This window comes from Thamnophis elegans, chromosome 3, assembly GCF_009769535.1.
Source record: "Thamnophis elegans isolate rThaEle1 chromosome 3, rThaEle1.pri, whole genome shotgun sequence".
Lineage (NCBI taxonomy): Eukaryota > Metazoa > Chordata > Lepidosauria > Squamata > Colubridae > Thamnophis > Thamnophis elegans.
The window spans coordinates 148405896-148419530 of NC_045543.1; the positions used below are offsets into that span (position 1 = coordinate 148405896).

Here is a 13635-nt window from a genome sequence, read left to right on the forward strand (position 1 = left end):
TCCCTTCCCCACCATCTGGTCAGAGCTAAAGAAGCTTCTGAGATGGGAGAATCTCTACAAATTTTTAGCTATGCAATTTGAGATGAAGACCCTTGGAATGGTCTGGGAGTCGGAATGGATTTCCAGAGGAAAAAAATTGCAGACTACAGGAACCATTTGCACCACTCAGGTGACCCTGAGGACAGAGATAAACCTCCAAGTGGCCTCAACGACCCTCTAAAAGGATGCAAATGACTGTATTATAAGATATGGGGATGTTTTTATGATTGGATAGAAAATGAATATACGCAAAAAGAAATAGAAAACTGAATAATCGGGGGGGGGGCGGGTTGTCAGAATTAGAGGGGAGGAGTTGACTTAAAAGGTAATGAAATGTAAAGGCAAGATAAACATATATATTAAAATGATGTATGTTGAATTTGATAACACAAAAACTGTACCCAGATGACACACTGTAAGGTTAATGATGTAAGAAAGGTGATGGGAAAACAAAATAAAAAACTTTTTTTTTAAAAAAGGATGCAAATCACCAGCTGTCTGCAAGGAGTATCAATCCTTCCCTTCCCCACCATCCAGTCAGAGCTGAAGAAGCTTCCAGGATGAGAAGCGAAACTTCAAAAGAAAAAGTCTTCAAAAGAAAAAAGAAGTCGGGGGAGGGAAGGCTGGGGGGGTTGGGGGGGAGGGAGGGATGTATATTAGGCTTGAGGAGGGGTGTTAGATTTTAATGTAATATGATTGCACATGTATACTGTCTTCTCTTATTTTTTCTTTAAAACTAAGATATGTTAAGTATATTGATATGGAAGCATAAATACCATCAACATAGAATGGAGTTTGCTCAGAAGCTGAAATACACCAAGTGAATGAGAGGAAGAGTGGGAAGCAGAGGAGAGAAGAAAGATAGGAAGAGAGGGATAGGAGAGAGGGTAAGGGGGGAAGATGAGGAGAATAAGGAGGAGTGGAATGAAGAGAGAGGTGAAGGATAAAGGAAGGGGAAGTAGAGTAGAAAAGGATGATGGAGGGAAGAAAGGAGGTAGGAGAGAGGTAGAAGAAAGAGGGGTATGGAGAGCAGAAGAGCCAATAATGGGTTTTTATCTTCCTGGGCGTTGATGGCAAGAGGAACTGATGTAATTACTACTTAATACAATAGGATATTGGCTATGTAATAGTATACATGTGATTATATGTTATGAAAAGAGAAAATAAAAAGTATACTTCATCCCAAAAAAAAAGAGAGAAAGTCCAGTTGTCTCTTGAAAAAAGGCACCTTTGGGACATCCAACCCTGTTATTCTGTTGTAAAAGATTAAACTTAAATAAGACCCCTTTTTTTTTTGAGTCTCGTTTGAATGAGAAGCCAGCAGGCATCCCAGGTTTGCAGGAAACGAAGCATCCTGAAACAGGGCAATGGAAAGGAAAGATAAGTCCTGGTTCATCTGCAGCCACCAAACCCCACAAAGTGGCTTTTTGGCCCACAAATCTACTCTACAAGTGGCTTCTGGGGGGAGGGGGGGCAAGCTACCTGACCTGAGCTGCTGCAAGAATGGGGAGGCAGCATAAATCAAATCCATTTTGTACAGAGGAATGATTGAGTCTGTCATCTGCACCTCTATAACTGTCTGGTTTGGTTTTGCACCCAACAGGACAGAGAGAGACTTCAGAAGATGATCAGAACTGCAGAAGAAACAATGGCTACCAACCTGCCTTCCATTGAGGACCTGCACACTGCAGGAGTCAAAAGGAGGGCTGGGAAAATATCTACAGACCCCTCGCATCCTGGACATAAATTGTCTCAACTCCTACCCTCAAAATGAGGCTATAGGGGACTGCACACCAGAACAAAACACAAGGACAGTTTTTCCCCCAAACGCCATCACTCTGCTAAACCGATAATTCCCACAACACTGTCAAACTATTTACTAAGACTGTATTACTATTCTTCTTCTCATCCCTCTCTCCTCCCAATAATGACTATAACCTTGTTGCTAGTATTTTTACTATTTATATTCTCTTATTTGTTTCCTAGTATGATTAGATTGCTTATTAGTAACCCGTGACCATCACTAAGTGTTGTATCTCATGATTCTTGATGTATTCTATTTTATTTTTCTTTATGTACACTGAGAGCATTTGCCCCCCCCCACCAAAGGCAAAGTCCTCGTGTGTCCAATCACACTTGGCCAATAAAGAATGGAATTCAATTCCTATTTTATTCTTCTTTCTTTCATTCTATTCTATTTCCATTCCGTTCCATATTTTCTTTTCTATTCTATATATTTTGCAAAAATATTTTGGGGGGGAGGAAAAATGTCCCTCTCCCCCTCTTCCAAAATTAGCTACACCCCAAAGATGAGACGCTGGGATGCATCAAAATAACAACAACAACAACAACAACAATAGAATAACAAAAGGAGACCTCAGAGGTCTTCTAGTCCAACCCTACAGTTCAACAGACCAAGCTCTGGCCAAGTTGAGCCAAACTAAGATTGTCTTCTACCCCACCTCCCACCACTACCACCCCATCTCCAACCCCAAACCCTCACCCCAAACCCTGAAACAAAGCGAGGGAGGGAGACCCTGCGCGCAGCCCCGGACTACAACTCCCATCGTCCTTGACCACCACCACTCCGGCCGTGGATGATGGGGGTTGCAGTCCGATGAGGAGACGGGCGAAGCTTTACGGCATTGCTTCTCCCCGATCTATTCCCTCTCACCGCGCTCCGCTCAGCCGCAACCCACCTTCCGCCGATCCGCTCGGGCAGCCATGTGGGTGGAACTCGGCAAAAAAAAAAAGGAAAAACCACGTGGAGTACGGCTTCTTCCGTCTTCCGGCCAATAGTTAATCATTCTCGGGCTATGATAGGTTAGCGTCGTTTAGACCCGCCCTCTTTTGGAGGTTTGGTTGAGAGCGCAAGGGAAGTTTTGCCGGGAAGCGCATAAGGGATCACGGTTCAGTCTAGAAGTAGGAAAATAAAGAGAGGTCCAACCTCGCCCTCTGTTTCTGGATAAGGGACTTCCGGGTTCAGTCTGACCACTTAATTTAATTATTTTTAAAAATAGTTTTTATTGAACATTTTAAAGTTTCAAAAGCCACAAATTAAAAAAAGGAAAAAAGAAAAAAAGGGGGGGGGGAAAACCAAGGAAAAGAACAAAAACAAGTACAAACAGATAAAAACACAAAAAAATGACAATGTAATATAATTTTACATCTTCCCCTTATCAGCCTGCATATTCTGCTTTTGTAGTTTGCTCTTCGATTTTTGCCTTCTTGTAGATTTTAACAGTTCTAATGTTAAAGTAATAATTATATTGTAATAGAATATTACATCTAATATTACAATATAAATCTAATAAGATTTTACATACATACATTTTTCTTTCATATTTTCATATTCATATTTCTAACTGTGGGAAGTTATCACCCAGCCCTCTCCCAGAAAAATGAAATATCCTAGGAAATATTGAAAAGGCAGAATATTTCTCTGGATGTGAAAAGAAACATGTTTCAAAAGACAGAATAGTTGCCTGTAGCTTCCTGCCCATCCCCAGCTAATGGGCCATTAAGATGGCCAGGCTAGCCCACTTTACATAATAAAGACTTCTCCTCACTGCAGCTGTAGGGGGAAGGGATATTACTCAACTGACCACAAGGCAACTGAGAACTCATCACAGCCTAGAGAGTAGCCCCCTGCATGGCACCATGGGAGTCTGACAACCAATCAGAATACATTTCTTACGCAGGAACAGGAAACAGAGAGGTGGGACTAAACAGGGTATAAAAAGCCTAGCAAGCCCCTCCCTCAGCCCTTCTCTTCTTCTCCACCAACATTGAAGCATGTGATCACCTTTTCTGTTCAGGGCTTAAGCCATGTGGTCCTGTCCACCATTAAAACCATCTTTCCAAGCAGCCTCCATGTCTCCAGTGTCTTCTTCCCCACTTGGAGCCAAACCCAGAAGGACATTTCTTTCAGCAGCAGCAGATGGATAATTTAACTTCGGCTTTTTACTTCATAAATACAAGGGCTCAAATACTCATTGAGTATTTTATTTGAAAGTAACCTTCAACCCAGCATCTTTTATTTCAGAATTCAAAATGTTTTTGTTGCATGCAGAAATAAAAATTTGTTTTCTCTGATTTGATTTTTTTTTATAGCAATAGCAATAGCAGTTAGACTTATATACCGCTTCATAGGGCTTTCAGCCCTCTCTAAGCGGTTTACAGAGTCAGCATATCGCCCCCAACAACAATCCGGGTCCTCATTTCACCCACCTCGGAAGGATGGAAGGCTGAGTCAACCCTGAGCCCGTGAGATTTGAACAGCCGAACTGCAGAACTGCAGTCAGCTGAAGTAGCCTACAGTGCTGCATTTAACCACTGCGCCACCTCGTAGCATAGCATAAAGGTAAAAAAAAACCTGATACATTCAATGTTATCTTCATTTTAATGTCAAAAGGGTTTTGTGGCTCCCGATGTTTTCTTTTCTGTGGAAAACGGGTCCAAATGGCTCTGTTGAGTGTTTAAGATTGCAGGCCCCCGTTTTGGTGGTCTTCCTACAAAATGCCAGTTTCTCTGGTGTCCAGCAGATGGCGGCCTTGGCTTTGCTTTAAGAAAAAGAGTTGTTTGCAGGTATCCCACAGGTGTGCGATGGCAGCCCTGCCCCTTTTCACACCCAAGGAATGGATGTGAAGAATGGAAAAACCCGCCCACCCCTATGACTTTTTGTACACTATCCCACAAGTGCCCGAACCTCCTGTCTCCATCCATGGCTCTCTTTGACGGATTCATTAGTTACAAGAAGCCATAGTTTGTTTAGTTGCAGTTTATTGGATAAATCACAGTTTGCAAGAATCCATAGCTTCTTTAGCTGTAGTTTTTGTATAAACCACAGTTGGATCAATCACAATTTACAAAGAGACATAATTTGTTTACGGTAGCTGTCATTTATTGGATCAGCCACAATTATAAGAAACCATATTTTAGTTGCAGTTTATTAGATAAATCAAAGTTTGCAAGGAGTCATATTTTGTTTAACTGTAATTTATTGGACAAGCCATCATGATAAGAAGCCATAGTTTGTTTAGTTTCAGTTTATTGAATAAATCACAATTTATAAAAAGCCATAGTTTGTTTAGCTGTAATTTTTGGATAAAGTGCAATTTACAAGATGCGATAGTTTATTGTATAAGCCATAATTTACTGTGGGAAGTTATCATCCAGCCTTCTCCCAGAAAAATGAAATATCCTAGGAAATATAGAAAAGGCAAAATATTTCTCTGGATGTGAAAAGAAAGAAACATGTTTTAAAAGACAGAATAGTTGCCTGTAGCTTCCTGCCCATCCCCACTGTTAATGGGCCATTAAGACGGCCAAGCTAGTCCACTCTACATAATAAAGACTTCACCAGCAGCTACAGGAAAGCATTATAATATTGGCCCTTTACTCAACTGACCACATGGCATCTGAGAACTCATCCATACCTGGATTCAAAACACAGCCCAGAGAGTTGCCCCTGCATGGCACCATGGGAGTCTGACAACCAATCAGAATACATTTCTTACGCAGGAACAGGAAACAGAGAGGTGGGACTGAACAGGTTATAAAAAGCCTAGCAAGCCCCTCCCTCAGCCCTTCTCTTCTTCTCCACCAACATTGAAGCATGTGATCACCTTTTCTGTTCAGGGCTCAAGCCACGTGGTCCTGTCCACCATTAAAACCATCTTTCCAAGCAGCCTCCATGTCTCCAGTGTCTTTTTCCCCACTTGGAGCTGAACCCAGAAGGACATTTCTTTCAACAATAACATTTGGCATTGCATATGGCAAGGTTAATATCTCAGGAGTACATATTGGCAATGCAAACATATAAGTATGTATGTAATATGTAATGAAACAAGACAAGTGATACATATAGAATGATTCTCAGATCTTACTCTCTGAAGGCACTTTCTCCAGTCCCCAGAGTCCAGTCCAATTGCTAGGTAAGCATAAATGCGCCTTTTTCCCACGTAAGAAGAAAACTCCATTTCCATAATCCGACCCCGTTTCATGTTATGTCCAAATCTCGCTTCATGTCCTGCCTTAATAGTTTGTCTACCTGCAGTTTTTGGATAAACCACAATTTACAAGAAGCCATCGTTTCTTTAACTGTAGTTTATTGGCTAAAACTAGTATCCCAATGATGGCTGACTTTTTTGTTGTTGGGTATGCCAAAAATGCAAGAGCACGCATGCATGCCAGCACCCATAATGCAAAGCATGTCCCCACATGTGCATACGTGCACAACCACACACACACGCTCCCCCACACACACTGCACTACTCACCTCCAAGCTGAGCTTGGTTATTTCCTCAGGGGGGAGGCCCTTTTAACAGAGCCGAGGTGGCGCAGTGGTTAAATGCAGCACTGCAGGCTACTTCAGCTGACTGCAGTTCTGCAGTTCGGCTGTTCAAATCTCACCGGCTCAGGGTTGACTCAGCCTTCCATCCTTCCGAAGTGGGTAAAATGAGGACCCGGATTGTTGTTGGGGGCAATATGCTGACTCTGTAAACCGCTTAGAGAGGGCTGAAAGCCCTATGAAGCGGTATATAAGTCTAACTGCTATTGCTATTGCTATTTTCGCCCTCCCCAGGCTTCAGGAAAGCCTCCAGAGCCCGGGGAGGGCAAAAAACAGGTCCAACAGGCCAACTGGAAATTTTGGTTAGCCCGTTGGACCCGTTTTTCCTCCTCCCCAGGCGCCAGAGTCTTTCCTGGAGTCTGGGGAGGATGAAAACAGCCTCCCCTGGAGGCCCTTCGGAAGACTGAAAATCAGCTGGCCGGCACATGCACGCACGGTGGAGTTGATGGCTCGCCTGCTGGCAGAAATAGCTCCTTGTGCCACCTGTAGCACACACACCATAGGTTCGCCATCACAGTACTATATTAAAGCCAATACCAAGCATGTTTGGTCACTCATGCCCTCGTCACCTGAAGACTGGATTACTGTAACACGCTCTACATGGGGCTGCCCTGAAGAGTGTTCGAAGACTGCAGTTGGTCCAGAATGCAGCCGCGCGAGCGATACTGGGTGTACCTAGATACACCCATGTTACACCTATCCTCCGCGAGCTGCACTGGCTCCCTATTGGTCTCCGAACGCGCTTCAAGGTGCTAATCGTTACTTTTAAAGCCCTACATTGGACCTGGCTACCTGAGAGACCGCCTCCTGCCACTTACCTCCCAACGACTAATAAGATCGCACAGGTTGGGCCTCCTCCGGGTGCCGTCGACTGGACAATGCCGGCTGGCGGTCCCCTGGGGGAGGGCCTTCTCTGTAGCTGCGCCAGCCCTGTGGAACGATCTACCCGTAGAGATCCGGACCCTTACCACTCTCCCGGCCTTCCGTAAAGCCACCAAGACCTGGCTGTTCCGGCAGGCCTGGGGCTGTTGATTAATATCCAGCCCCACTTAGATAGAATGGATGGTGAGTTAATTTTAATAATTGTATTTCTTATCTTACACTTTTTAAATGCTTTTTTATTCTTGCCTGTTAGCTGCCCAGAGTCCCAATGGGAGTGGGCAGCATACAAATTTTATTAAACTGAAACTGAAACTGAAATGTTTCCATGATCGGAGAGCTCAGTATATCAACCAACCTTCCAAACCACTGTACACATGGTGTGTATTACAACAATTCATTTAGTGACGTTCAAAGTCACGATGACACTAAAAAAAAAGTGACATGTGACTGTTTTGTACACTGACGACCGTTGCAGCATCCGTCATGGTCACGTGATCAAAATTTGGATGCTTGTCAACCGGCTCATATTTATGACGGGTTGCAGTGTGCCGAGGTTACACGATCCCCTGTTGAGACCTTCTGACAAGCAAAATCCATAGGGAAGCCAGATTCACTTAACAACCATATCACTAACTTAATAACTGCAGTGATTCACTTAACAATTAAGGCAAGTAAAGTCATCGTGAAATGGAGCGAAACTCATTTAGCAAATGTCTGACTTAACAACATGAATGTCAACCTCAATGGTGGTCAAGGACTGCCTGTAACTACTTGAAATAAGATTTGAGATCAGCATCCCAAAGGAAATGTACATAGGAAAAGTATCGTTCGTGTCCTTAAATTATTCTCAGGAAGTCCAATCTTATGCTCACCTTTTATTATATTACCTATATAATACTCATAAAGATTTATTATTTTGTCACTTTATTATTAAACATTTCAGAGAAAGAATAAGTAAGACCAAAAAAAGAGATAAAAATTGAAGAAGCAGGAAATTTACATCTGACCTAAACATTACAGTTTTTCAACATTTTATTAATCGATTGTAAATAAGAGTATATTGCATTGGTTTTAAAAGCCTGCATGTCATTAGGAAAATATAAGCAGAATATAAATGTCAAGAACAATAAGTGATACTGTATAAATTATAAAATGATGAAGTATGATAAATTTTATCTTGTCTACTAGAAATCTGTTCAGATTAAAAAATTTAACAAAATTGGAACATTTCTCGTTTTGTATACATCCGAACTAGGCTGTTGTTTCTCTCTGTCATAGAATCTAAGTGGGTATATGCACAATTTGGTATTTATGTATTTATTTTGTTATGTTTATGTAGCGTATATTGGAGGTGGAGACTCTTTTGAGAGCTGTAGGCAACTAAATTTAATTTTCATGTACGCCGATTAATGTACATTCAAAGTGGCAATAAAATTAAATAATTTATGGACTTGGATAGGCTAACAATGGAAATAAAAGAAACAGGAGAAACCGAGTATTATCTGATTGGGGGACACATGGTATAACTGGTTAGAGAACAGAAGCAAAGAATAAGAATGTAAAAATAAGTAAAGATGTAAATTAAGTGACAAAAAAGGGAAATATATATAGTTATGTCGGTTCCACCACAAAACCGCGTTCGACTAAAACGCGCTCGACGAAACCGCGTAGCTGACATCATCACAGCGCGACGAAGAAAGCACGCTGTGAACGCTAAAGCTAAAATTAACTCCTAAACCTAAACCTAACCCCCCTAAACCTAATCCTAAACCTAACCCTTAACCCTAAGAGCCGAGGTGGCGCGGTGGTTAAATGCAGCACTGCAGGCTACTTCAGCTGACTGCTAGATCAGCAGTTCAGCGGTTCAAATCTCACCGGCTCAGGGTTGACTCAGCCTTCCATCCTTCCAAGGTGGGTAAAATGAGGACCCGGATTGTTGTTGGGGGCAATATGCTGACTCTGTAAACCGCTTAGGGAGGGCTGAAAGCCCTATGAAGCGGTATATAAGTCTACTGCTATTGCTATATTGCTATTGCTATTAACCTAACCCTAAACCTAACCCTAACGCTAAACCTAACCCTAAACCTAACCCTAAACCTAACCCTAAACCTAAACCTAACCCTAAACCTAACCCTAAACCTAACCCTTACCTTAACGTGAATCGGCTTGCTTTCAAAGCGCTATTAAAAGCGCCCTTTTTTCTCCGCGCTGGCTGTTGTCACCCTGCTGATGACGTCAGCGACGCAGTTTAATCGGGCGCGCTTTAGTGGAGCGCGGTTTTGTCGTGCCACGAGTTATGTCACCAAGGTAGTGTAACATTATATAGAATAGATATGAACACAAAAGGAAGAACAAGAAACCCAATTTGTATGTACTTAGGCGATATACTGATATCAGACTCTTATAAAGATCGAAACTGTGATATGAAATGAAGAAAACTGTTTAATAAAAACTATTTTTTAAAAAGTGACAATAAATCATCCTAAGTTCTAAGTTGTTTAACTTCATCTAAGTTGCTTCCCATGGGACAATCGCTGGGTTTTTCAATCTTGGCAACTTTATGTAGACTTTTCAAACCCCCCCCCCCCAAATTCCCTTAGCCAGCACAGAACTATGGGAGTTGAAGTCCTTAAAAGTCGCCAAGTTCAGTGGGTTTTATTGACCAGTAGTGTATAACCTAGTGTTGAAAAACACTAGATTATACACTACTGGTCAATAAAACCCACTGAACCATAACCAGGTTGCTCAGTTTGGTTGACGGTGGTTTACCATGGCTTGTATCTGTGGTTACACCCAAGCTTAGCCTAATAGTGGTTTACACATGATTTGCCCAATGCATGAATGTGATCTGATGTATTGCATAAACCAAATCATAAACCTTGTTCTGGGCAGTGGGAGTGATTGTATGTATGTATGTATGTATGTATGTATGTATGTATATACACACACGTGTATATATATATATGTATGTATGTATGTATGTATGTATGTATGTTTCTGTGTGTATTTGTGTGCATATATAATGTATAATGTATATATTAAATGTATATGTATATATGTATATATATATATGTGTTGTGACTCAGCAGAAGTTTGCTGTGAGTTGAGTCGGGATGCAGGAATAACAATGCAGCTGGGGCTCGTTAGTGTGGTCTTCTGGAGATAAAAGGACTGATGGTGCCACGCCCTGGTTGCAGAAGTCAACGTTCGTCGTTCGTTCGTGGTTCATCGTTCATCGGTCGTGGTTTGTTTATGAGAGGCACTTGGAGAAGTGATTTGCTTTCTTTCTGTAAACCTGGTGTTGCTGTAATAGCTTTTTGTTTTTGCACTCCTTTATCTTCTTGCCAGAGACATTATTTATGTTTATTTTGGGCTCGCAGCCAGTCTGAGCTGAGGACTGATAAAGTTATTTCCTTTTACGTCTGTCTGCCTGTCGTCTTTGAACGAGCAAAGGAGGGGGGTCAGAACATATATGTATGTTTGTGTGTGTATGTATATATAATTTTGTGTCACAACCCCTGGTATACCCAAATATGGGAGGAAGCATACTGCTTTCTTTTCTCTGTCTATCGGCTCATCTCAAGAGACCATCCAGACAGAAAGCCATTATTTTTACTGTTACCTTTTTGTTACATTTGTGTTGCATTTGTGCTGATAAATAAATAAAGGGAGACTAGTATAGATCTATTTCAAGCTATTTAGCTCTCATCAGCTAGCCATACCCTTACTGGGAATTGAGCCTGGGCTGTATTACATATCAGGCAGTTGTATTAGCCATTAAGCCTTTATCAACTGCCTGATATGTAATACAGCCCAGGTTCAATTCCCAGTAAGGTATGGCTAGCTGATGAAAGCTAAATAGCTTGAAATAGATCTATACTAGTCTCCATTTATTTATGAGCAGAATTGCAATATATATATGTTTAGTGTCATAATGGTTAAGACATCTGCCTAAGATGTAATACAGCACAGGTTCGAATCCCAGTAAGGGTGTGGCTAGCTGATGAGAGCTAAATAGCTTGATTTATTTATCAGCACAAATACAACATTATATTATATTATATATATATATATATATATATATATATATATATATATATAGTGTCACAACCCCTGGTATGCCCCAATTATGGGAGGAAGCTAACTGCTTCCATTCTCTGTCCATCCGCTCATCACAAGAGACCATCCAGACAGAAAGCCCAATATTTTTATTGCCGCCTTTGTTATATTTGTGTTAATAAATAAATAAAGGGAGACCAGTTATAGATCTATTTCAAGCTATTTAGCTCTCATCAGCTAGCCATACCCTTACTGGGATTCAAACCTGTGCTATATTACATCTTAGGCAGACGTCTTAACCATTAAGCCACAGGCTCTCCTCCTTATCAGCTTAAGCCAGGGAGGTAGGTATATATTTAGTGTCACAACCCCTGGTATGCCCCAATTATGGGAGGAAGCTAACTGCTGTAGGTATATAAATATATAATGTATATTTGTGTATATAAATATATAAAATGTATATGTATATATGTGTGTATACATAAATGTATATACATATACAGACAGACAGGCCCGCGCGATCCATCGACTTCATTGGCAGGTACAATTACATATTGTATATATACAATATATACAATATATAATTGATACGTTATTGCACCTTCCATGGCAATTCATTTCCCACCTTCATTATTGCAAAGTGTTTTGGAAACAACGTCTAATAAATCAGCACTCAGCAATTGTCCTCTTTTCCATTGAAAATAGCATTTCGGTTAACTTCCCCTCCCCTTTCCAAAGTCTTAATGGTTCCGTCCATTTAAGAGCTGCTAAAGGCCTGCCCACCGCCAAAGAGCTGGGACAACAGAGCCGGCAGCCAGCGAATCCCTGAAAGAGGCTGATTGCCTTTTAAAAAGCAGCGGCCAATGGCCGAACGGTCCCTTCTCTTTTAGGGCGGGATCGAGGAGAGTTACGCTTAGGAGGGCAACCAATGACATAACGCTAGAGGGCGGGAGTAAGGCTAAGCATTGGACGAGAGAAAGAGGGGGAGAGAGGGACTCCCTTCCCTTTAGGGCGTGGCCCATAAGACTTAAGCTTAGAAGGCAACCAATGATATAACGGTAGAGGGCGGGGTTAAGGAGAGGGGAAGAGCGAGAGAACACGAGAGCGTGCTCAGCCCAGCTCTGGTAAACCCTTCCCAATAAAGCCGCCTCTGACGTCAACTCGAGAGGCGTTGCCAAGGCCGCCTGACGTCACCGGGAGGGGGGTGGGGCCCGTCGCCCGAGGCGCCGCCCTCGCGCGCGCGCGTGCGCCCGAGAGGCAGGCGGCCGGCCCCGGCCCGCGCGCCTCCCTGCCGAGGCAGGCGGAAGCGGAAGTTCAAGGCTAGGGAGGTGGGGGGGCGGGCGGAGCGTGCGCGTTCCCGTCAGCGGGCGCGAGCGACGGACGGCCCCGAGTGAACGAGCGGAGCGGCGTCGCCCGTCACAAAAGGGGAGAGCGCGGCGTCGAGGGGGGCCCCGGCGGCGGCGGAGGAGGCGGGGAGCGAAAGCGGTCCCGCGGCTGGGCTCGCTCGGTGGCGGAGGCCGCGCTCGTCCGCCGTTGCCCCCCCCTCCCCCTTCCTCGCCCCAGGGCCGCTTCCCCCCCTCCCCCCCTCCCCTCCCCCCACGGAGCAGGAGGAGGAGGATCGCGGCGGCGGCGGCTGCTGCGGCGGCGGGCGGGCCGGGCGGCCTGGCCCGGCCTGGCCCGCCGCGGCCAGGCCCTGCCCGGCCTGAGCGGCTCCCGTCTCGCTTCCCTCCCGGGCCTGGTGCCCCCCGTCCTCGTCCGCCACCGCCATGGCGCAGCAGCAGGTGAGCAGCTCGCAGAAGGCGCTGATGCTGGAGCTGAAGGGGCTGCAGGAGGAGCCGGTGGAGGGCTTCCGCATCACCCTGGTCGACGAGTCCGACCTCTACAACTGGGAGGTGGCCATCTTCGGGCCGCCCAACACGCTCTACGAGGGCGGCTACTTCAAGGTGAGGCCCCGCCCCCACGCCCCGCCCCCCCCCACACGTACCCCCTCCCTACCCCCCACACCTCTAGGGGGGGGGGACCACAAGGCAGGAGGCTGTCAATGAGAGGAGGGGTCTTTTCTGGGGAGGGGTACACTCAAGGGTTTGGCACCCCGGTTTTCAAGGGGGAGGGAGTCTCCCCCTGGCTTTGCACCCCGCTTTTAGCATGAGGGTCTTTCTACCCCCCCCGCCGCTTTTGAAAGAGGGTCTCCTTGCACACAACCCCCCTTTTGGGGGTCCCCTCCCTTTTTCATGAGGGTCTCCCCACTTTTTCATGGGTGGGGTCTTCAAGGGTTTGGCACCCCGGTTTTCAAGGGGGAGGGA

At 44.3% G+C, this 13635-nt stretch overlaps 2 protein-coding genes across 2 annotated transcripts in view; one reads left to right on the forward strand and one right to left on the reverse strand.

Annotated features, from left to right (window-relative positions):
- NOL6 (nucleolar protein 6) overlaps positions 1 to 2800 on the reverse strand; it is a 79332-nt gene extending 76532 nt beyond the window's left edge. The window contains exon 1 of the mRNA XM_032213915.1: positions 2739 to 2800. Coding sequence (XP_032069806.1) covers positions 2739 to 2765 — 27 coding nt within the window. The 5' untranslated portion in view covers positions 2766 to 2800. The remainder of the gene's footprint in view (positions 1 to 2738) is intronic.
- Positions 2801 to 12977: 10177 nt separating this feature from the next.
- Positions 12978 to 13635, forward strand: part of UBE2R2 (ubiquitin conjugating enzyme E2 R2) — a 73154-nt gene continuing 72496 nt past the window's right edge. Inside the window, exon 1 of the mRNA XM_032213415.1 lies at positions 12978 to 13275. Coding sequence (XP_032069306.1) covers positions 13099 to 13275 — 177 coding nt within the window. The 5' untranslated portion in view covers positions 12978 to 13098. The remainder of the gene's footprint in view (positions 13276 to 13635) is intronic.